The sequence below is a fragment of the Heloderma suspectum genome, chromosome 13 (assembly GCF_057233095.1).
Source record: "Heloderma suspectum isolate Gila_16-S chromosome 13, 16-S_ref, whole genome shotgun sequence".
In the NCBI taxonomy this organism is placed as follows: Eukaryota; Metazoa; Chordata; class Lepidosauria; order Squamata; family Helodermatidae; genus Heloderma; species Heloderma suspectum.
The window spans coordinates 2,315,822-2,338,602 of NC_139470.1; the positions used below are offsets into that span (position 1 = coordinate 2,315,822).

Genomic DNA, 22,781 nt, shown 5'->3' on the forward strand with positions numbered 1-22,781 from the left:
GGGCAAGAATCCCTTAGAAGAAATGGAGTACACTCATAGTCAACAAAAGGGTGGGAAAAGCAGTACTGGGGTACAATCTCAAAAACGATAGAATGATCTCAGTATGAATCCAAGGCAAACCATTCAACATCACAGTAATTCAAGTCTGTGCCCCAACCACTGATACTGAAGAAGCTGAGGTTGATCGGTTCTATGAAGACCTACAACACCTTCTAAAACTAAAACCAAAAAAAGATGTCCTCTTCATCATAGGGGATTGGAATGCTAAAGTAGGAAGTCAAGAAATCACCAGGATAACAGGCAAGCATGGCCTTGGTGTACAAAATGAAGCAGGACAAAGGCTAATCGAGTTTTGCTAAGAGAACACGCTGATCATAGCAAACACTCTTTTCCAACAGCACAAGAGGCGACTCTACACATGGACATCACCAGATGGTCAATATCGAAATCAGATGGATTATGTCCTTTGCAGCCAAAGATGGAGAAGCTCTATACAGTCAGTAAAAACAAGACCTGGAGCTGACTGTGGCTCAGATCATGAGCTTCTTGTTGCAAAATCTCAGCTTAAATTGAAGAACGTAGGGAAAACCATTAAACCATTCCAGTATGACCTAAATCATATCCCTTATGCAGATACAGTGGAGGTGAGGAATAGATTTAAGGGATAAGACCTGATAGACAGAGTGCGTGAGGAACTATGGACGGAGGTCCGTAACATTGTTCAGGAGGCAGCAACTCATGAGGCTTTACAAGTAGCTGAGGAAAGAAGGGAAGTGAAAAGCAAGGGAGAAAGGGGAAGATATATCCAACTGAATGCAGAGTTCCAGAGAATAGCAAGGAGAGACAAGAAGGCCTTCTTAAATGAACAATGCAAAGAAATGAAGGAAAACAATAGAATGGGAAAGACTAGAGATCTTTTCAAGAAAATCGGAGATCTCAAGGGAACGTTTTGTGGAAAGACAGGCATGATAAAGGACAAAGAAGGCAGGGACCTAAGAGAAGCAGATGAGATTAAGAAGAGGTGGAAAGAATACACAGAAGAACTATACAGGAAAGATCTGAATGTCCCTGATAGCCATGAGAGTGCGGTCACTGAACTTGAGCCGGACATCCTAGAGGGAAGTCAAGTGGGCCTTAGGAAGCATTACTAACGACAAAGCTAGCGGAGATGACAGTGTTCCAGCTGAGCTATTTAAAATCCTAAAAGATGATGCTGTTAAAGTGCTGCACTCAATATGCCAACAAATTTGGAACACTCATCAGTGGCCACAAGACTGGAAAAGGTCAGTTTACCTTCCAGTTCCAAAGAAGGGCAATGCCAAAGAGTCTTCAAACTACCGTACAATTGCACTCATTTCACATGCCAGCAAGGTGATGCTCAAAATCCTACAAGCTAGGCTTCAGCAGCATGTGAACCGAGAACTACTGGAAGTACAAGCTGGGTTTCGAAGAGGCAGAGGAACTAGAGATCAAATCGCCAACTTTCGCTGGATCATGGAGAAAGCAAGAGAATTCCAGAAAAACATCTATTTCTGCTTCATTGATTATGCTAAAGCCTTTGATTGTGTGGATCACAACAAACTGGCAAATTCTTAAAGAGATGGGAGTACCAGACCACCTTACCTGTCTCCTGAGAAACCTGTACAAGGGTCAAGAAGCAACAGTAAGAACCAGACATGGATCAACCGATTGGTTCAAAATTGGGAAAGGAGTACAACAAGGCTGCATATTGTCGCCCTGCTTATTTAACTTATATGCAGAGTATGTCATGAGAAACGCCAGGTTGGATGAATCACAGGTCGGAATTAAGATTGCTGGGAGAATTATCAACAACCTCCGATATGCAGACGATACCACCCTAATGGCAGAAAGTGAAGAGGAGCTAAAGAGCCTCTTGGGGGTGAAAGTGGAGAGTGCAAAAGCTGGTTTGAAACTCAACATTAAAAAAACGAAGATCATGGCATCTGACCCCATCACTTCCTGGCATATGGAAGGGGAAGAAATGGAAGCAGTGACAGATTTTATTTTCTTGGGCTCCAAGGTCACCGCAGATGGTGACTGTAGCCATGAAATTAAAAGACGCTTGCTCCTTGGGAGGAAAGCTATGGCACACCTAGACAGCATAGTAAGAAGCAGACACATCACCTTGCCGACAAAGGTCCGTCTAATCAAAGCTATGGTTTTCCCAGTAGCAACGTATGGCTGTGAGAGCTGGACTATAAGGAAGGCTGAGCGCCGAAGAATTGATGCGTTCGAACTGTGGTGCTGGAGAAGACTCTTACGAGTCCCCTGGACTGCAAGGAGGTCAAATCAGTCCATCCTCAAGGAAATCAACCCTGAGTGCTCATTGGAAGGACAGATACTGAAGCTGAAGCTCAAATATTTTGGCCACCTAATGCGAAGAGAAAACTCTCTGGAAAAGACCCTGATGCTGGGAAAGATTGAAGGCAAAAGGAGAAGGGGACGGCAGAGGATGAGATGGCTAGATAGCATCACTGATGCAATGAATATGAACTTGAGCACGCTCCGGGAGAGAGCGGAGGACAGGAAGGCCTGGTGTGCTGTGGTCCATAGGGTCACGAAGAGTCGGACAGCGACTTAATGACTGAACAACAACAAAAGGGGCCTATAAGACCATCAAGTCCAACCCCCTGCTCAATGCAGGAATCTAAGTCAGAGCATCCCTGACAGGTGGCTGTCCAGCCTCATCTTGAATGCCTCCAGTGTGGGAGAGCCCACCACTGCCCTAGGGAATGGGTTCCATTGTCATATTGCTCTAACCATCAGGAAGTTTTTCCTGATGTTCAGCCGGAATCTAGCTTCCTTAACTTGAGCCCATTATTCCATGTCCTGCATTCTGGGATGATCGAGAAGAGATCCTGGCCTTCCTGTCTGACAACTTTTGGATAGTTTCAGCGTGTTAGGGAGGGAGGTACTACAGCAGAGCCTCACCTATAGCAAAGGTCGAGGCATTGAGAATTGGTTGAGAGGGCTGCATGAGGTAGTTAAAAATGTGTTTTTAAATGTTTTCAGCCGCTTTGAGAACCCAATGGCCAAAAATCAGGATATAAATAGAGCAAAGAAAGAATTTGCAGGTGTACATATTCTGGGCCAAGAAATGGTGGATGCTGTAGTCGGGTGGAAAGGTAGCTTGCCCTCCTTTCCACTTCTCCCTTGCATAGCTTTGTTTCTGAGATTCAAAGGAAGCCCTCTATATTTTGTCGATATAGTGATCACGTCCTGTTTTCATAGCAGTTTAGATTTGTCAGAATTGGCCAAAGCAGCCAAGAAGAAGCTTCAGTCGGTGAGTAAAGTTGTTTCTCCACTGTAGACGTGTGATGCACTTTCCCAGGGGTGGGGAGCCTCCTTTCCTGCCGAGGGCTGCATTCCTTCAGGGTTAATCCATCGGGGCCAACAGTGGGTGGGGCCAGAGTCAAAATTGGGTTGGGCTGCCCTCCGCCTTCCTCCTCCTGCCCTCCACCTTCCTCCCTGCCCAGCGGGCTGCCAAGGGAGGGACAGGTTGGTCTTGGCAAAGGTCTGACTGAATCGCTTGCAGAGGGCTTTGGAAATTAGGCTCAGAGCCTCCTCAGGCTGCCCCCGGCGGCCACTGCTCTTTGTGGGAGAAGGGTCCAGCCAGGGGGACTGGGGAGGGCGTGGGCCTGCTGGGTGAAGGGGAGCACTTCTCATCTCCAGGAGTTCCAAGTATGGGAAGGGACTGGGTTGAAGGACTGGACGCGAGCGGCTCCACCTTCCTCTGTGTGTCTCGATGTGCCACCCTTGCGCAAAGCATTCTGAAGCGAGCCAGCCCCAAAGAGCGGGGCCCTCCTCCTGCTTGCAGGGGAAGGCAGGAGGTGCTTGCTGCATTGCTCACCGGAGCAGGAAAGCTCCTCTTCACCCCCTCTCCCGTCCCATGTCCCACGAGAGAAGGTGGTAGAAGCGCAGGTGACGCAGTCTGTAGCAGGAACTTGTTCTCCGGTTCTCTGTTGTTGTTATAAATCCGAAATGCAAAAAGTAGCCAAGCTCACCCTTGATCACTCTCCAGTGGAGTCTTTGCAACCATGTCTCATGCTCCTGCGTTTTGTTTTTTCTCTCCAGCTGAGCAATCGCTTGTTTGAAGAGCTGGCCATGGATGTCTACGACGAGGTGGACCGGCGGGAGACGGATGCAGGTGACTTCTGTTGCGGGAATGTTGCATGGAACAGGCCTGAGAGGGCAGCTGTGTGAATACTGCCCCTTGCCACGCATTTCAGGCCGAATGGTGCCTCGCAACAAATGCAGGACTGCCGCTGGAAATGGCAGCCTCGGGTCGGGGCCTCCTCCGCTGTTGCATGGGTACGGCCTGCCTGGTGTCCTGACATGCTGTGGTTTCCCCACTCCCGTGGTTCCACACCATTGGCTGCCGCAAACGGGGAAGTCGGAGAAACGCAGGACGCGGTAGTGTTGAGATGCAAAGTAGAATGGGTTCCACCTTATGAAGCGGGAGGGGAGAACATGACTCGGGGACTGCTGGCTTCGGCGGCAGCTCTGCATATGTTTGGAGCGCGTAGCACTGGCCTTGGTTTTTACTTCCAAATGGAGTCAAGTTTCCAGCACACATTGGGCATGGAAATATTTGCATCTTGGTATTGGAAGAAAGGTCGGTTGTCCATGAGGCTTAATTTGAGATAAGACCCTGCCTCCAAGGCTCTGACTTCAGATGTGGAGGACCATTACAGTTTGACTTTGTTTGAGCTATCTGTCTCTAATTCAGTACTTTGGGAGTGTTTAGCTCCCTGTTTACCCCCTATAGCAGATTAAAGCACTTCTAAACAAAGTGTGCACCTAAGGTTTTTTGGTGGCTTGCAATCCAGGTATAGTACTAACAGCAATTATAGTACAGGAATCTTTGAATCCATTTCTTTCCTTCATTGATTCAAATATAAGTTCCCGGTTAAAATAGTATAATATTTAAAAGCAATTAAAGCTATATTTCCTCAGCATTTCGTGCTGTTGCTAAAGAGATCATTGCTGAGTCCATTTTGCTCACCAAGGCTTCTCTATAGAATTGTCTGGCAGTATCACAGGCAAGGAGCTTCGATATCAAAGAAGCTGTCTGACCCCTGAACCTGACCATATTTATACAGTTTCTAAATACTACTTCACTACCAATATGTCAATACTAATTGTTGTTTCATAAATCTAAGTTCACAGTCTTGACTTCTAAAAGAATCTTTGGTGATCAAAACACACATACAAAAACCTTAAGCATATACTTTTCAAGGTAGATACAATTAATTTTGATACATGTCTTTGACAAAGTGAATTCTTACTCAGTTTACTGATTAAATCTAAATACATAGATTTTTCTAGATATCTATATATGTGATTTAATATTTATACCTTGCAAAATATTTTTTGATCATTAATTGATAAGCAAAAACTTCACTCTGACCCTAATAATACAGTTTGATGTCTCTCCATTTCTCACATAATCCTTTTCATCTCTGGTGATGAGTAAATAATTCAGCATTCTCTCTTTGGATGTTATCCAAACTGCATTGCCCATTACATTTTGATAATGATTCCCTAGAGTTCATTGTGAATCCACTTCGTATCTTCCCTACTGGTACCAGTTTCCTTATTATTTCTTTAATTCTCTGGATTCTGAATTATCTTCTATGCAACATGCTTAATTGCCTGGGGCGTGCAGCTCCAAGACAAGATCGTGTTTGCTTTGGGGTGCGGGCGGGATTGTCACTTTCTTTAGTAATCATTTTGAGCACATTGAGGACTGTGCCACCAACTTTTTTTGGCGGATCCATGACAGGATTAATAAGTGAGGGAGCACCCTGGAGCGTGTGCAGAGTGCGTGCTGCTCATGACCAGCTTATGCCCAGCCATGTCCCAGGCAATTTGGGTTTGGAGAAAGGGCTTCCTAGTCATGAGCAATGACACTGAGGCAGGCTTGAACCCCAGCACCTGTTGCTTTAGACACTAAGCGTGGCCAACTCTGGCTTTTGTCTCTCTTTTTGAACAGTATGGCTTGCCACTCAGAATCACAGTACGCTGGTCACCGAGACAACAGTTGTCCCTTTTCTCCCTGTCAATCCAGAGTACTCCTCAACGAGAAACCAGGTCTGTTACCCAACAATTTCCCCGAGGCCTAAGAATGTGTGGGTGGGAGAGTATATTCGAAGTTCGAAATGCTGGCATTTCCACAGTGGAAGACAGCTGTGGCAGGGGGTGGAGGTGAGGCTCGAGCACTGCTGGGGGGAAACCCCATCTTGGGTCTGAATGAGGGAGCACCCTCATGGGTCTGAATGGGTCTGTAGGCGATCTTTTAGGAACAAGGAGGTACCAAGAAGTCTGCTTTCCTCCAGTCAGAACTGGAGATCAGGGGGAAATTTGCAAGTGCCAGAACAAGCTGGCCTGTGGAGGCTTGAATCTGTGCCAGGCAAATGGCACAGATGCTCTTGCACATGGCGGTGACTGCATCCCGTCCACGCTGGCCTGGATGTTCGCTCATCTTTTCTGCAAGCTGCCGCGGGTGACTCTAAGATCTTGTGGCTCTGCTTCTTTCTTTCAGGGAAGGCAGAAGCTTGCCCGGTTTAACGCCCACGAGTTTGCAACGCTAGTCATCGACATCCTGGGGGATGCCAAGCGAAGGCAACAGGGGAACCCAGTGCCAAGTTCCAAAGGCGAGTGTCGGTTCGTCACTATCTTCAGAGCTGCCCTTCTGCTGGGCTCTGTGGCGTTGTCAGGTCTGCCTTGGGAAGGAGAACTCTGCCCTGTCACCTGCTGGGTCTTGGGGCTCCTTTGAATGCAAAAGCAACTCTGTCTCTGCATTGCGCTTTCCATTGGGTGGATAGGACACCGGGGGGAGGGAGACGTTGGGATTTGATTGAGGGCTCCTGCAGGGCCCAAGTAAGGGAGAGTGAGGCAGCAGTGATGGAAGCAGCGGAGCAGGTGGGTGGTGAGGGCATTTGCGAAGGATGTGGCTTTTAAGGAGGAGAGGAAGTGGGGTTCAGTGAATCGCAGGGGGTTAGGCGGGCTGGAGCTTTGCCAGGCAGGAAGAACAGCCAGGTGAATGCCATGTGCCTTTCCCATACTGCCGGGACTCTTTCCCTCCCTCTCCCCTGGTTAAAGTTACACTAACTTCAAGGGGTGGGGGCAACCCAGATCCAGCCATCTGCTCCACAAGTGAATGCACAGAGATCCTTGTGTGCAGCCTTTTGTTGGAGTGGGGTGCTACCGCCACACTGGCAATAGAAGAGGAACCTGCAGCAAAATGTTGCAGCGTGAACTGCTTCTGTTCACAGTTCCAATCGTGCCCTCCTCCACAGTGGGAGGGGAACTTTGTTCCATTCCTCCTCCCATCCAGTTTCTCATCTCCCCCCCTCTCCCCCCCGGTCAGTATTTCATGGCCATTCAGCACAGTTGCTGGTGTTTGGGCTGGTTTGTTGTTGTGGCTTTCCCCCTTAGGGTTCCCCCAAGGTGGCTTGTATCTCCCTCTTGTGTGTTTATTGTATTTAATTAAAAGATTTATAAGTCAGCTTTTAGGGTAAGTCCTCCCAGGGCAGAGTGAGACAAAACTTAAAGCTGCAATGTTTTGGCTACATAAGCACCGGCACTCACGCCTAAACGTTGGAAGTAGAGGGCATTCTACAGTTGCATGCCTCCTACCCCCTCCTAAAGCTAGGCACAGGAAGTTGCAGCAGTAAAGGCACAGCTCTGTCTGAACTGCCTTCTTCCCAGATTACATCAGGATGATGGGGCAGGAGATGTCCGTAGTCAGGGGTGTCTGCCTAGGTTTTGGCTGCGTTGTAGGACTATTTTCTGTCTAAACATGCATAGGACTGTGTCCTAAAGAACTTTGAAGAGAGAGTTCCTGGCAACCCTTTCGCTCAATGGGCTGAATTCCAAGATTTAATTCAGTCGTTTATGGTCTGACTTGATTTAAGGCCACTTCCTCCATTCCAAGCAAGCGCACAGAGGATCATGTCCCTGTGCTTGTTGTATGGAGGTGACCTTGGAGAAATCGGCAGGGCAGGCACAGTGGCAGGAGCAAGATGAGTCAGCAGCGTGAGACATCATCTTGGGAGGAGGGAGCAAAACAGGGGCAGAGGGGTGGAGAGCCTTTTAAAAGTGATACTGACGAGGACAGGAACTTGAGCAAAGGGGTGACAGGATTATGGCGATGGGAGGCCCCTCCCTGAAGGGAAGGCTCCCAGTCAGCGTCGTGCTCTCCGTCCGTTTGCTCACTTTTCTTCCTGGTTTAGGGAGCTGCATTCTCGGGAAGGTTGTTCTGGGGAGTCTGCATTTTGAGCCAGTTTCTTAAACATAACACATTCTCCCGCACCCCCATTTTCTTTCTTGCTTCTGCAGAAAACGTGGAACTGATCCTGAAGTCGATCAACAGCCAGCATAGTTCAGAGAGTCAGGATAATGACCAGCCCGACTACGACAGCGTCGCCTCTGATGAGGAAGCGGATCTGGATGTGACCTCAGCCAAGGCACCTAGGCAGAAGGTATGGGCAGAGGCTGGGCATGGCTCTCTTCCCCAGACTGCGGCTACTGTCACCTGTTAAAATATGAACTGTCTGCCTCCTGATGCTGGGCTTGTGGTTTGCAGACTTGCCCGTTACTCGAGCAGCTGTGCCTAGGGGGCTTTGAACCCTAGCACCCTTTTCTCTTGGAAGGCACCTGGTTCCCTCTCAAGGTCCTTTCAAGCTAAGGAAGTGCAGTTGGGATCGCTCAGTTTCCCTGTCTAGCCTTAAAAGTGTGCCAGTCTCCACCAGCATGATGCTAGCTACCTCTCTGCATCAGAGGACTGAGAGATGGTGCTTCGAAGGGCTCGTGGTTTCCTCTAAACAGCATTGCAATCACATAATGAAAACTGACGCGGTAGTAAAAACAGCAACAGCAGCAAAATGCAGAAGGGAAGGGGAGTGGAGAGAAAAGGAAGAGGAGGGAGATCAGTTTGTCAAGGCCAGAACAAGGTGGTGAGCCATGTGAGCATGAAAATGGCCAGGCTGATCTTCCTTTGCTGGTGTTCTGGCTTGAATGAGGCTCTCGTTCCTTTGGCCGACGGATGGGGCCAGAGCATTCTTTCCCCGTCCTTCTACAGTCCCACCAGGGCAACTGTCAGTTGGAGCTGAGTGCGCTTTCGGGCAGGGAGGGGGAGTGAGCTCCCTGCAATGGTTCCTTCTCTGGCTGATGGATGGGCCAGGTTGGTCTCCCCCTTGGCTTGACATTATACCTGGGAAGCAGCGGGTTCAGCCTGCCAATGACCCTCGGTCCGATGGCTGATGGCAGAAGCCAGGGTGTGTTTCCCAGCTGTCTCGTTATGTTGATTCTTTTGTAAATGGCCTTTTTCTTTCAAAGCAGTACACAGCTATGTATCTATAATAGCCCTAATAAATTAAACACTATACCATAGTATCCTTTAATGTTTTATATGTTCAGTGTGTCCCATCTGCCTTTTGAACCCAACACTGAGGCATGTGTGTGAGTAAAATGGGGCTGTGTGTGGGGATCTCGTTCATGTGTTTGTTTGCAGAGCCTGGACTCAGATTTGTCTGATGGACCCATCACTGCCCAGGAATATCTACAGGTTAAAAATGCGCTGGTGGCTTCGGAGGCGAAGATCCAGCAGTTAATGAAGGTGAACGTCAACTTGAGCGATGAGCTGAGGATCATGCAGAAGAAGGTAGCATGAGAGAGAGCTGAGTTCAGCCCACCTCCTTTCCAAAGCCCCCTAAGTGCATGAAGAATAGCAGAAATGTTGAGAAAAATGGGCGGGGGGGAGGGAATGCTTTAAAAAATACCATTTGGTGTAGAGGAATGACCTGGTGGTGTTTATGTCCAGCATCACGGAGATCGCCCTGAGACTCTTTGGACCAAAGCAGGAGGAACGCCATGTGGTGCCCCTCCTTCTGCTGAGCCAGGGAAGCCCAATCCAGGGAGAGGTTCTCTTGCACAGTTTCCAGGGAAATGAATGGGGGCTGTGGAAGAGCACTGGGCTCCCACTCATTTCCGTGGGGCGTGAGCAGGAGAGCTTCCGGTGGGGTCGGGTCCCCGCAGGGCAGCTCTGTCTCCTGTTCTGCTCCCCCTCACGGCCCCAAACTCCATTTAAGAAAACGTGTCGCTTCAGAGGGTATCCTGTGGTTCTGTGCACCTGGGCTATGGGCTGTCCTGTTTGCGAGGTGAGAGGTTTGGGCTTGGAACTGGGAGGCCCGAGTTTTTCTTATGCCACGAATTTCCTCCGTGGTCTTGGGCAAGCAGCTCTTTCTCTGACTCATCTAGTGGGCATCAGCATATTGGGATGGTCGCTGTCTTCTGCTTTACATCTTTCTGTGCCAGCCTTCTCCAACCTGGCACCCTCCAGTGAGGGTGAACCGCTCCGTCCCTCATTCGCAGTCAGCACAGCCAGACTGAAAGCACCAGGTGGAGGAGGGCAGCTCTGTGCTGCCTTCCCCCAACACTAAAACGGAGACTGACAATACAGTGTTGCTGTTCGTCTTTTATCCTGTTCAGCCTCCAAGGCACCCGGGGCGACGTACGTGCATTTCCCCCTTTTTATCCTCGTGACAGCCCTGTGAAGTAGTCCAGGCTGAGAGAGATGTCTAGTCGAAAGCTGCCCAGCGAGCTTCGTATCCGAGCAGTGATTTGAAGCCGGGTCTCCTAGTTGGAATCCAACACTCTAACCCAGCCTTCTCCAGCCTGGTGTCCTCCAAGTGTGTTGGACTGCAATGCCCATCAGTGATGGGCATTGTAGTCCAAAACACCTGGAGGGCACCAGGGTGGGGGAGGCTGCTCTACCCACGACGCTGCGTTGGCTCTCGCAAAATTTGTGTTGTGGTGGCAGCCCACCTTGCCGTTTTTCTTCTGTGGGCAAAACCCACGTCAGCTGTAAAGCGCTTTGCAAATTGGAAGTGCTGCATAAGTGTGGGGTAAGCAGCATTAATCACTGTAACATGACTTATGAGGCTGGCTCAAATCAAGGCCTGAGGCTTTGGGGCCAGCTTGCAGGCATCCTCAGGGCCTCCTCACAGAGCAAGCTGCGACACCATCGTTCCTCCACCCGTCATTTCCCCCAGAGTTCTGCAACAGAGCCCCTGTGGATGATGCCTTGGCCTTGTTCCTGTACTTCAGAGACATCAATAAGGCTAGTGGGGTATGTGTGTATGTCACTGATAAGACTCTCCAGGCCTGGCGGGAAGGGGAACTGAGGCATCCCTTGGGTCCCAGCAAGCTTGTATTCAAAGGAGCCTGGATTGTTCCAGGGCAATGCAAGCAGAGTTTTCTAAAGGTCTCTCTGACCCAGGACTGTAATCTCATGGCTTTGAGACTTGGGGCTCTGTAGGTTTCTTGCCCCAAATGTCTATAGGAGTTGGTGTGGGCAGCTTCATCCTTTAAAAGTAGACACCTCCAACCTGCGTATTTGGAGCGCACGGTGCCTTAAAATGAATGGCAAACCGCAGGGCAGGCTTGCAAGGTTGAAGTTCTGTTTTATTGCCTTGGTCCTGGTTAATTGTGCCCTTTGCTGACTTGAGGATGTTAATAGGAAATCCGTTGCAAACTGGCTTCCCTGAGCACCTCCACTGTGCTTCCGTTCCACCAGCCTCTGCCCTCCTGCTTTTGCTTAGTTCGGATCTCATTTCCTCTTCCGCTTGCTGCTGGGACGCTGGCATTTCGATACTTCCACCTCTCGCCATTTGAGTTTCCCATTCGTTGTTCGGCACGGGCCTGCTGCTTTCAAGGACCATTTGCTTGAGCAGTCTTTGCATTTTGCAGGAATTTGGGCTATCCTAGCCCTCCTGTTTCCAGCCCTTTCTGTGGGAGCTGTTTGGACCTGGTCCCCTGTTAAAACTTGACTCCTGAAGAATGTAGCTGGTTTGTTCTGAAGTTTTAAAAGAAAAAAAAAGACTGTCTCTCTAAAATGCAAATTGAAACCCAACTCCTCCCTCCAGCTAGTTAATTACTTTAATGACTGTGCATCCAAATTCTTAGTTTGGTCGTGGTACTTGCAAGTCCCCGCTCTGAACCATGTCGTTCCAGCTTCAGACGCTGCAGAGCGAAAACACGAGCCTCCGGCGGCAGGCCACGACCAGCGCCTACCAGACCCCGTCTGGCTGTGAATATGCCGAGGCCGGTGGCCATGCTTCCTTAATTCGGCGGCCCTCCGCACGGAGTAGTCGGCCCATGTCGATGTACGAGACGGGATCGGCTCAGAAGCCCTACCTGCCCCTAGCTGAGGTCTCTTACCCTGAGGATCGCATCACGTCACGGCTTCAGCCATTCCCTCCCCACGTAAGTAACGCAGCTGCCCTCTTGCCTCTCTGGTTGTCTGCCTTTGACCTCCCCACTGCAGCGGTTTGGGATTGTCCTGCTGGTAGAACTCTCTCCCTTTGCTGGCTTAACACGTCTGCCTGGCCGTGTGAAGGCTGTAGCGATTCTGCGATGCGCTTTGGAGCTGATGGCTTCTGCTTGCCTGCTTCATTTTAACCCATCTGTTTTTGAACAGGAAGCATGTGTGAAGGGTGCTATGTTGGCTGGGGGATTCTGGGAGCTGTAGCCCATGTTGGGGAGGCTGGTGTGGCATGCAGGAATGAGCACCAAGGGACTGGGTCTGTGTAAACGAGGAAACGATTATTAGGAAGTAGCCGATATGTTCGTAAGCTGGTCTCTGCTAATGTGTTCGTGTCATGACAAACTCTCTCCACAACAGCTAAGCGGTGATAACGGTCTTATGTGGACATGCTTTCACACAGTCCACCGAAGTTGCTGGTCCACAATCTTTTTCTTGACTGCCCCCCATAAATCGCACTATGCCAGTGATTGAGGGCACATGGGTGGTCCAAAAAGAGAGTGAATGCTCTTGCCGTTGGCAGAAACTTTTCTGCCCAGTCACCTGGCAGTCCTCCTTACTTGCCACAGGCAATTGCAAGCCTGACCTGGTATTTCTGCTCATGTGACTCAGCCCCTGGGGCTTACTCCATCCTGGAGGCTTTTGGTACACATGTTGCTTTTGTTTACAAGCAGGACAGAGATGAGTGCATTTAGTTTCTTGCCCCCTGAAGACAAAGAAGCAAGCTCAGTTAGGGCTCGGAATGCTCTTGGTGTTGCCGGGCGCATTCTGAGCTGCCACATTTGTACTGCTGAACTTGTGGCTCTGACAAGATTTGGCTGCTGCGGAATAAATAGCTGGATGGAAAGAAGGAAGGTTCACAGCAGTCCATGGCTGAACACCACAGCCCTAAAATGTTCAGTTCATGAATACTGCCTAGCTAAGAGAGAGCCAAAAGTTTGGAAGGTAACAATATGCTTTAAAACTCGGGACGGTGTCCTTGAGATACCATCAAGAGAAATGCAGGCAGTCCCCAACTTCTGAAAAGATCTGTTAGGCTCAGGCCTGTAGAGGAACCCTTTTGCTGTCCCTGGGATGGGACCGTCCTCCCTAATTTGAAGAGTGTAGGAACAGGTTGCAATTGCTCAGTGGTGAGGGAAAGCCCCTCTGCACCTGCTCAGGGGCCCTTCATTATACACTATTGACCCTTGCTGGCTTATTTCAAGAAGAGGTGAGGCCAAAGGTGAGAGAGGAGCGGTGTTTAAATGAGTGTGCTTGAAATGGGGAGGGTCTGTGAGACCCAGGCCAGGGGGATCTGCAGGGGGCTTCTTTCTTTGTGCTCTGCTGCTTTTAAAAGCATGTCTTGGTTGCCACAAAGCCAGAGTCCGCTCCATTCTTTAGTGCTTTTGGGTTGCTGATGCTGAGATGAGCTGAGACTTCAATCTGCCCTTTCATCCCCCATGCGCGCCCGACATCTTGGGTGCTATCCCATTTCATTGTGATTTTGTATTATGAACCAGTGTATGGTGTGTGTCCGTGCGTGTGTTTTTCGTGAGTGTGTCTTTCTCTCCCTTATTTTTAGATTGGGAGGAGTGGGTTGGTGACCACCTCTTCTTCATCCATGCCCTCCTTCCCTTCCATGCTCTCCTGGTCGGGAAACGAAAGCACACAAAGGGTTAAGTACTTCTTCCCTGGAAGAGCCCGTCTTCCTTCTCTCTCTCTCTCTCTCTCTCTCTCTCCCTCCCTCCTGCTAGCAGAGCTGTTCTCACACCCTGCATGGAGGTGAACATTGCCACATGCCTCCATTTCTCTCTTGTTTGTTCTCTCTCTTCTGCACCAAGAAGATCGCTTCACTGCTTTCCTACTCTTCGGACCCCATGCCACCTAAGCCACTGGCAACGTTTATGCATGTGTCTTTCTTTCCCTTTCTCAGCTGCTTGATCTCCAAAGCTCTCTGGTGGATTGGGCCTGAGCACCAGCTGAGATCAAGAGGTGGCTGCTTTTATCTCATGGTTGATGCAGCCTTGGGAAGCAGTGTGAATTCTTCTGCATTGGGGCACAGTTGTGTTGGGTGGGCTGGAGGCAGGGGAGGCCACAGACCCCTTTACTTCCAGGAGAGCTGCTTGTTCCCAGCTTCCAGCCCAGGTTCGAGACTGAGGGATGTTTTAGAGGAGATCCCTGGAGTCTTGTGAGATTAGACCATGGGTGTTCAACCTCTTTCAGCTCGAGGTCCAAATTGCATTTCGGAGAAGCTCTCAGGGGCTGCGGTCCAATGGTGGACCAAAGCCATAAGGGGCTGGCCAAAGATACCAGACTATTGCAGCTTAAAGCTCTTCCTGCCAGTAGCGAAGCCATTTCAACCTTTTAGAATGGGGGGGAAACTGCACAACAGCTAGGAAATCCCCAAATAATTGGTGGTTGGGGGACGGGGATAGTGGACGAGGGCATAGCTGTCTGGGGAGTCCTGGAGCGCCACATTCGCACCCCGAGTCCGAGGTTCTGCATCCCTGGATTAGGTCATGCTTTTGTTGGCCACCCAGCTAAAGAACCAGAGTGCTTGGCAGGCCTGTGTGGAGGAACGTTTGTTCTAGCAGCAGTCTGGTGCCGATGGAAAAACGGTTCACAAGTTTAAAATGAAAACCAAATGCCTAGACACCTTCTGAGAAGGCCCAGGGCATGCTAGGTAGGAGAGTTCCCTGCTCTGCTGGTCAAGGAAGGCGCTCGGAGAGAGGGAGAGGGAGATTGGGGGGGGGGCTTTTCTAGGTCTGTGGAGCAGCACTGCAGGAGGTGCAAAGGAAAGGCAAATAAGAAGAGCAAAGTGGGGTGCTGACCGGACGAGCTTGTGCAGAATGGAGTAAGCAAGAAGGAGCATATGGGGGGCAGAGAAGTGGCCCAAATTTAAAAGCAGGCACCACCAGACTCAGGCTACCTCTTCTGTGGCATGAAAGCCGCTAAGGCAGGGGCACCCAGAAGGAGCTGTGACTCTCTTCCCAGCACAGTGATGCACAGTCAGCAGTGCGGGCTGTGTGGAAACCTAGTAGACAGACACCCCCTCTTACTAGGGGGAACCTTTAACCCAGCAATGTGCCTCACTACTGAGAAGTCAGAGAACACAACTGTGGCTTGATACCCTCTGAGGAGCTTATAGCTCCTTATATTTGTGCCTCTTTCCCTACTGATACGTAATTCTCTTGATGAGATGTTTCGTTCCATGTATTTATGTATCTCTGAATTTTGTTCCTGCCCCCAAGTCACTCAGTTTGTGTAGGTACTGGAGAATTGTGTTTGAGTTCTTCCTCCACCACTGTACACATGCGCGCACGCACACAGGTTTGAAGTCCAGAGTGTTGATGTGTCCTCTGGGAGAGGCAGAGGTTGAGTGGAAGCCCCTGCTAGAGAGGAAGGACTGATTGCCAAGGCACCTGGAAAGGACTACTGAAAAGGTAGCAGTGCCAGTCAGAGCAGGCACCGTCAGGTCAGGTGTGCCAAGAACTGCAACGAACAGCCTGGCTGTGTGAGGTATTTCCGCTGATGTGAGGTATTCAGCCTTTCCCTCCTGCACCCCTCTTTTTCTTTCTTCCAGGCATCAAAACTGGAAAAGCAGAGCAGTCTGCCGGAGGGTGACTATGACAATGCAGTCCCTGCTCTGGAGCTGGACGAGACGGGGTAGGCACTGGAGGGATGAGGTTTAAAGCCAGGCTTTGACTTGTACAATTACAAGACTGAACTAAAGGACTCTGTCTTCCAACCACTGCTGTGTGTGAGGCCTGCCTAACGTGAGTTGAATGTAGATTGTGTGTCGACATCAGCCAGCGTGGAGAATATGCACATGCTAGCAGTATGAAAAGAGGACTGCAGATATTTTCCACTCAGTGTGCATAATCCCCAAAGGACGCTTGAGGATCTGAACATTTCACACTTTGACTGGTGAATGTGCATAGTGTCCAAGATGGGGAATGTGCATAATGACTGGGCAGTGTGTGTTTTTACTGTAAATGTTGCACAGGATCCTAGAAACCGTTTGTGGAGACTTTGCTGTTTACCTGTGCAACATGCAGAATCCCATTGCTGCTGTTCACTCTGCATGTGCTCCACGGCGTCTGGTTATTATACACCATGCCCAGTGTTTATACGCGTTTGCCATTCGGCTCCCATGAAGACGCAGCGTATGCAGTCCTCCAGCCAACACAGTTTGCCATGAGCACAAAACGGTATGCTACAGAAGGGTCTTTCGGAACAAATCCCTCAAGGTGACTTGCGTAATTAAGCCCAGCTATATGCTTTACAAGCGAACACAGGAAAGCGTGAGCCAAAGCATCCTGAGGCACATCCATGGCACACCTTCCTTGAACCGGGTTGCATCCATTCCTGACTTCCCAGGGGCAGTGGAGAACGGCCCTCGGGGGCGGGGGGACCTGTTCTTTACCCCAGTGGGTGAAGAGCAAGGCCAGCCAAACAGGGAAGTGAGCTGGAGTGCAAAGAGCATGGTTTGGATATGAGCCTCGCAAGAGTTGGTAGCCTTGCTTGCTAGCCCCCTTGCATTCCTGTTGTGATTTGTGGCACATCATTGCAGGGGGGAGGGGCAGGAGGACCACAGTGATCAAAGGGCTGGAGCACCTCTCCCATGAAGAAAGGGGGCAACATTTGGGGGGTTTTAGCTTGGAAAAAATGCAAGTGAGGGGATCCATGATAGATGTGTGAAAATTATGCATGGTGTGGAGAAAGTGGATAGGGAGAGGTTTTTCTCCGTCTCGTAATACTAGAACCCAGTGGGGTCTTCCTATGAAGCTGACTGCTGGGAGATTCAGGACAGGTCAAAGGAAGGGCTTCTTCACACAGCGCAGAGTTAAATTATGAAATCTATTTCCGCAAGACGTAATGATGGCCACCAACCTGGATGGCTTCAAAAGGGGGTTAGACAAATTCCTGGAGGAGGAGGTTATCAGTGGCTACTAGTCCTGATGGCTATGTGCTACCTCCATGATCAGAGGCAGTAGGTACACCAGCTGCTGGGAAACACGGGCAGGAGGGGGCTGTTGCTCTCACGTCCTACTTGTGGGTTTTCCCCAGGCTTTGGCTGGCCCTCGTGTAAGAGAATGCTGGACAAGCTGGGCCCTTGGTCTGACCCAGCACCAAGGCTCTTCTGATGTTCTTAAGACTTGTCCTTTGCAAAGCTGTCTTACCTGCCCTCCTGCAACTGGTTCTGACTCACTGCAGGCAATTAGCTTAGTGCCGAACTTCACACATGCACGCGCATGTGTTTTGGCAGGCTTAACAGGAAGGCTAGGCAGCGGAGCACCTTCCGGCATGGGGAAGGACCCCTCTCCGAGAGCAAGGATCCCGACGCCATCCCCAGCGCCAGCCTCCCCAGCACAGAGGATGTCATTCGGAAGACCGAGCAGATCACGAAGAACATCCAGGAGCTGTTGCGGGCAGCTCAGGAGAACAAGCACGACAGGTGAGCTGGGGGGTGGGGGGGGAGTAGGAGAGAACATCCCCGGAGGAAATGCTGGGGAAACGTGTGGCCTGCTTGAGCACAAGCACTCGCCCCAAGCAGGAGGGCATCTCCCCCTCCAAAGCATTGAAATAATTCGGGTGGGAGAGCATGCAGACTGAACCGTGTGTGTCTTGGAAGTGTGAGTTGATTTCTCCTTTTTAAAAAATCAACCTGGATGGCCATCATCGCTTCTCTTGCCATTCCCGGCAGCTTTTTTCATTCTTGCAGGCTTCTGGAAACATGAGGGCCTGCCCTGCCCTTCTAAAGCTGGGGAGAGGCATGGCCCTCTGTAACTGTGGCCCTGTCCACATGGAGCGTGTGCTTTCAGCCTAGGTTTCTTTGCAGCCTCTTCCACGCAGCCCTGCAGCCTCTGCCATCTTCCACCCAGAATTTGAGGGGGGATTTGAGAGGCAGGAGCCAGGAGCAGCAGCGGAGCTTGCAGGGGGGAAGCTTGAACCAGCTGTCTGTGGGCGGACAAGAGGGTCGGTAGCACACGCTTTGCTCGCTGTCTGGCTAGGTCAGAGCCCCGCCCCCTGGTCCCCATGCCTGGCCAGTGCTCCCCTCGGGCCGTGACGTGCTCCTTTGCTGACTTGATGCAGGCAAATACCTTCTTCCTTTTCTTTATTTCTCTTTCTCTCATTTTCCTCCTCTGGGCAACCAGGCCGGTTGGGCGGGCCAGCGGGCCCAAGCTCAGGCACAGCTTGGGCTGTTTCAGTAGCCTGGTTCCGTGGGCCGAGCGAGCTTCCCTGCAGCCTCTGACCCTCCAGCAGCCTGATCCCACCTCCTGGTACTCTGGCCTCTGTCCCTGCCTCCCAGGCACAGTGCCCTTTCTCTTTCTCTCTCTCCAGTTCTCCCCGTACCCCCAAGCAGGGGGCAATGAGCGGTTATGCAAGAAAGGCTGCAGCATGCCTGGGGGTCTTCTGCTCCCCATCTGTCTGGTGGGGGAATGGTTTCCTTCCAGATCCAGTCGCTGGTGCCACCGAGGCCTCCCCGTCATGTGGCAATGAGAGGGGGAGAATTATAGTATCAGCAGGGAGGGACAGCATCTGGTCACCTTGGTACCAGTCTCTGTCTCCTCCACCATCCCAGGGTCCTTTCTAGGACCTTTTCCAGCACAAACAACCAGAATCCTAGGAAGCTGCTGTCTGGAAGAGCCCAGAATCACGCTTAAGAATGTTGTGTCGCTGAGAAACCCCACACGTCCTGAGCTGCAGCATTGAAGCCAAAGAGGACAGTTGGAAGCCTTGCATTTTGTAAAGCAACACCCCACGCCTTATCCCTGGGAAAAGAATGCCTGGGATTGCAGCAATGTTTTGAACACCCTTCCCAGCGCTGTCCAAGTCCCCCGCCGCTGCCCACATCCCCACTGTTATCTCCAAACTGGGATGGGAGATAACAGCAGGGATTCCTCCAGCGGGGGGGCGGCTTGAAGGCACCCAAGGGAGCTCCATGGGCCAGATGTGTCTTGAACATCTGGTATGGGAAGAGGTGTGTTGTGGATCTCCCTTGCCACGGGTTTGAGAGTGCCCCCACCCCTCCCTGAGATGCATCCCTCTCAGCTTTGGCACGGTGACTGCCTGGACTGCACCAGGGCCTTGGGCTTTTCGTTCATGATGCTCTCCAGGGAATTCGAGGGAAAACGGCCCCTGCGTGGCAATGCTGTGGCTTGAATAGCATTTTCCTTGTGCCCAGAGCCTCTGAGCTGGCCTCCCCCAATTGATCTGTGGCCCTCCAGGTGTGTTGGGTGGCATCTCCTCTTCTCCCAATGGCCATGCTGGCTGGGAGTGATGGGGCTTGCAGTCCAGCGCCCCTGGGGGGCTCCAGGTGAGGGGCGTCTGCTTCCGAGCCATGGTTTCCCGCACCTTTCCTGCATAATCGCCCACACCCCCTCTTGCTTGCGTGTGTCCTGTGTGTGTGTGCTTTCTGTCTCGTGTTCTGTGTGGTGGCACCTTCTGGATAACGGGATCGCTTATGGTTTGGGTGAGGGCGTGGGAGCTGGACGCGTGGCCGTGGTGCGGGCATGCTGTGTCTTTGGACTAATGCGGAGATTGGCTTGCTTGGGCTCCTCTCCAGTGCCCGTAAGCAGCAGGAGGGCCCCACCAGTGGGATGCATTAGGTCTGCCCTTGGCGTGTCTGGGCTGAAACCCCCACTCGCTCGTGCCTCACTCCTTTGGAGCCATTTCTGACATGACAGTGAGCCAGGGGCGAGGAGCGTGTGGCCCTTCAGAAGGGATTAGACTGCAGCTCCTGTCAGCCCTCACCGCTGGGGGAGTTGCCCTGCAGCAGCATCTGGAGAGCCACACCTTCCCCCCACTGCCCTGAGCGCTTCCTTTCCCCTGCCCCACCCATGGATCTGAGAACGTTTGCTTCTTTTCCCCTCCCTCCAGAGCAGTGAGCCTCTTCTCCTTCAGACGTTTGTGTATCTTTTTCTAATACTTGTTACAGCTCCATTGCTAAAAACGAACGCTCTGGAGAAGTCCATGGTACAGAAAGCACATCAGTCATGCTCCCTCTTCCCACCTGCTTAGCGCCACTTCCCAAACAGCACTTTGTCCCGTCCCCCAGCTGTAAAATGGTTTCAATTTGCCCCACAAAAACAAAGACTATAAAGTACTTTGTGGAGTTTTAAAGGGTTGTTGAAATGACTGAAATTACTTTGAAAACAACAAAGAGAGCTGTAGCGTCTTAAAGGCAAGCAGATCTGGTACAGTGTAAGCTTGTGTGGTCTCAAGTCCACTTCATCAGCTGTGTTGTTCTCAGTGGGTGGCTGTCTGTCCACCTGGGTGCAGTGAGTGGGGAGAAATGCAAAATATACAGTCTGACAATTCCATTGAATGTAAAGTCCAGTGACTGTAGCAGCAGTATTTGGTGCTAACACCATCAGCTTAGCCTTGCTGATCTAATTAACACTTGTAGTGGGGCAGGAAACAATCGTCCTTCGATGTTTTTTGCTGCCACAGACTAACATGGGCTACCCCTCTGGAAGCTCTTGATTATTCTTGAGAAGAGAAGACTGAGGGGAGATACGATAGCGCTCTTCAAGTTCTTGAAAGGTTGTCACAGAGAGGAAGGCCGGGATCTCTTCTCAGTCATCCCAGAATGCAGGACATGGAATAATGGGCTCAAGTTAAGGAAGCCAGATTCCGGCTGAACATCAGGAACAGCGTCCTGACTATTACAGCAATACGACAATGGAACCCATTCCCTGGGGAGGCGGTGGGCTCTCCCACACTGGAGGCATTCAAGACGAGGCTGTACAGCCACCTGTCCGGGATGCTCTGACTTCAATTCCTGCATTGAGCAGGGGGTTGGACTCGATGGCCTTGTAGGCCCCTTCCAACCCTACTATGATTCTATATTATTCTGAGGAAGTAATATTGATTACAAAATCAACAGCTTTTAAGCAGCCCTCAAGCACTAGCAGGGTGTGGGGGAGGTTAGCTGTACAGCTGTGCTTTCCTAAAATAATTTTGTAGCTTTAAATGCTGGTCAGCCCCTGATTGTCATGTACCTGTAAGCAGGATCCAAACACTTCCCTTTGAAGGGGTCTCCAGGTGTGGCTGTGTTCTGAGCATGAGCCTCTCTCCATGCGTGAGTCTTTCCTCTCTGGTGCACTTTGATTTCGTGGTATCATTTGTGACTTTCCCAGGCTTACACTGTCTCTCTGACACACACCTCCCTCCAAGGGAGATGCACCCTCTGTTGCGTAATGTCTTTCGAAATTATTAATTGTTGCTTTATGCAATGACAGGTAACAGGGGAAAGGCTTTCTGCGGCTCATGCATTAAATCTGCAATACCAGAACGGCAAAATCTAGAAATAAAATCTTCCAGGAGTGATGTTTATCCTCTCCCCTTATCTGCTCATCTCTCTCTTCGTCCTAGCAGCTTCATGCTAAGTATGAACCACACCACTTCTTTTTTCCCACAAGAAAGGCTTTTCAGCATTGAGTGGAAATGCTAGAGAAGCTTAGATTGCCAAAGGATTTGCCCTGAAGCAGACTCAACTTTGGCTGGCCCTCACACGGTGCTTTTGGCTTCTGTCATGTCACGGACTGAGGCAAAATGCCAGAACAGTCCCTGATGAGTGCAGTTTCTTGCCAAGCTCCCATCTCTTTCAGTGGGTTGTGTCCTTGATTAGTTCATTGTTTCCATAGTGGTCACAGAGCAGAAAAGCTGATCAGGGCACAGCAGTGTCTGCTTGTCTCTCTCCCCTCAACCCAGGCTAGTTCTCCATTGCTGGATTTCATAGAACTCTGTGCTAAGTGGAAAGGAAAAGTAGCCACCCACGGCTCTCTGCACAGAACTATAGGTATGAAGCAAACCAGATTTATGTTGGTGCTCTTTATTTTGGATGTAGCTCTCTGATCTGGCCACTCTGGGCTTGATGGCGAACAGTTCTGTTGGGCCAACCCTGTGCGACTCCAAAGGCTTGCAGGTTGCAATGACAGCGCTTAATTGGTTGAATAATTTAAAAAAAAAAAAAAGCAGTCTCCATCACAACCATTTTTTGCATCTGGTGTGGACATAAAACTTGAAAGTGGATTCTGGGCTGGAGGACAGTTGTGTTTGTAAAGGAGCATGAGTGCTCCCCATCCCCTCAGTCACAAAAGTGTTCCAAAAACACCCATCTGCTTGTTTCTTCCCTTTGCCTTCCGGCTTCTTGGCCTCACTGCTTTGCAAGCACGTGCGTGACTTACTGAGGAGAACATGGAGTGCTGGGTTGTGTGGACACCCTCGTTTTAACCGATTTGCCTCTGGAGTGACTAACTACACGTTTTGTGGCGCTGGGAAGCGGGGGTCACCTTGTCACCGTTGAATGACGGACTGTCTGTCTCTCCTTGCAGCTACGTGCCCTGCTCAGAAAGGATCCACGTGGCAGTGACGGAGATGGCTGCCCTCTTTCCAAAAGTGAGTAGCCCTTGCGAGCGAAGGGGAGGCTGGAGGCGCAACAGGA

The 22,781-nt window shown here is 50.6% G+C and overlaps 1 protein-coding gene across 26 annotated transcripts in view; it reads left to right on the plus strand.

Moving 5' to 3' along the window:
• Positions 1-22,781, plus strand: part of GIT2 (GIT ArfGAP 2) — a 51,994-nt gene that overhangs the window by 24,402 nt on the left and 4,811 nt on the right. For 3 of the 26 annotated variants that reach the window (XM_084820240.1, XM_084820245.1, XM_084820247.1), the window contains 12 exons: positions 3,253-3,304; positions 4,096-4,168; positions 6,017-6,114; positions 6,566-6,677; positions 8,365-8,507; positions 9,539-9,688; positions 12,040-12,291; positions 13,911-14,003; positions 15,912-15,994; positions 17,598-17,786; positions 18,487-18,612; positions 22,672-22,735. In XM_084820240.1, coding sequence (XP_084676366.1) covers positions 3,253-3,304; positions 4,096-4,168; positions 6,017-6,114; positions 6,566-6,677; positions 8,365-8,507; positions 9,539-9,688; positions 12,040-12,291; positions 13,911-14,003; positions 15,912-15,994; positions 17,598-17,786; positions 18,487-18,612; positions 22,672-22,735 — 1,435 coding nt within the window. Of the gene's footprint in view, positions 1-3,252; positions 3,305-4,095; positions 4,169-6,016; positions 6,115-6,565; positions 6,678-8,364; positions 8,508-9,538; positions 9,689-12,039; positions 12,292-13,910; positions 14,004-15,911; positions 15,995-17,597; positions 17,787-18,486; positions 18,642-22,671; positions 22,736-22,781 lie in introns of all 26 variants that reach the window. The other 23 variants (XM_084820241.1, XM_084820248.1, XM_084820256.1 and 20 more) reach the window with 20 other exon arrangements.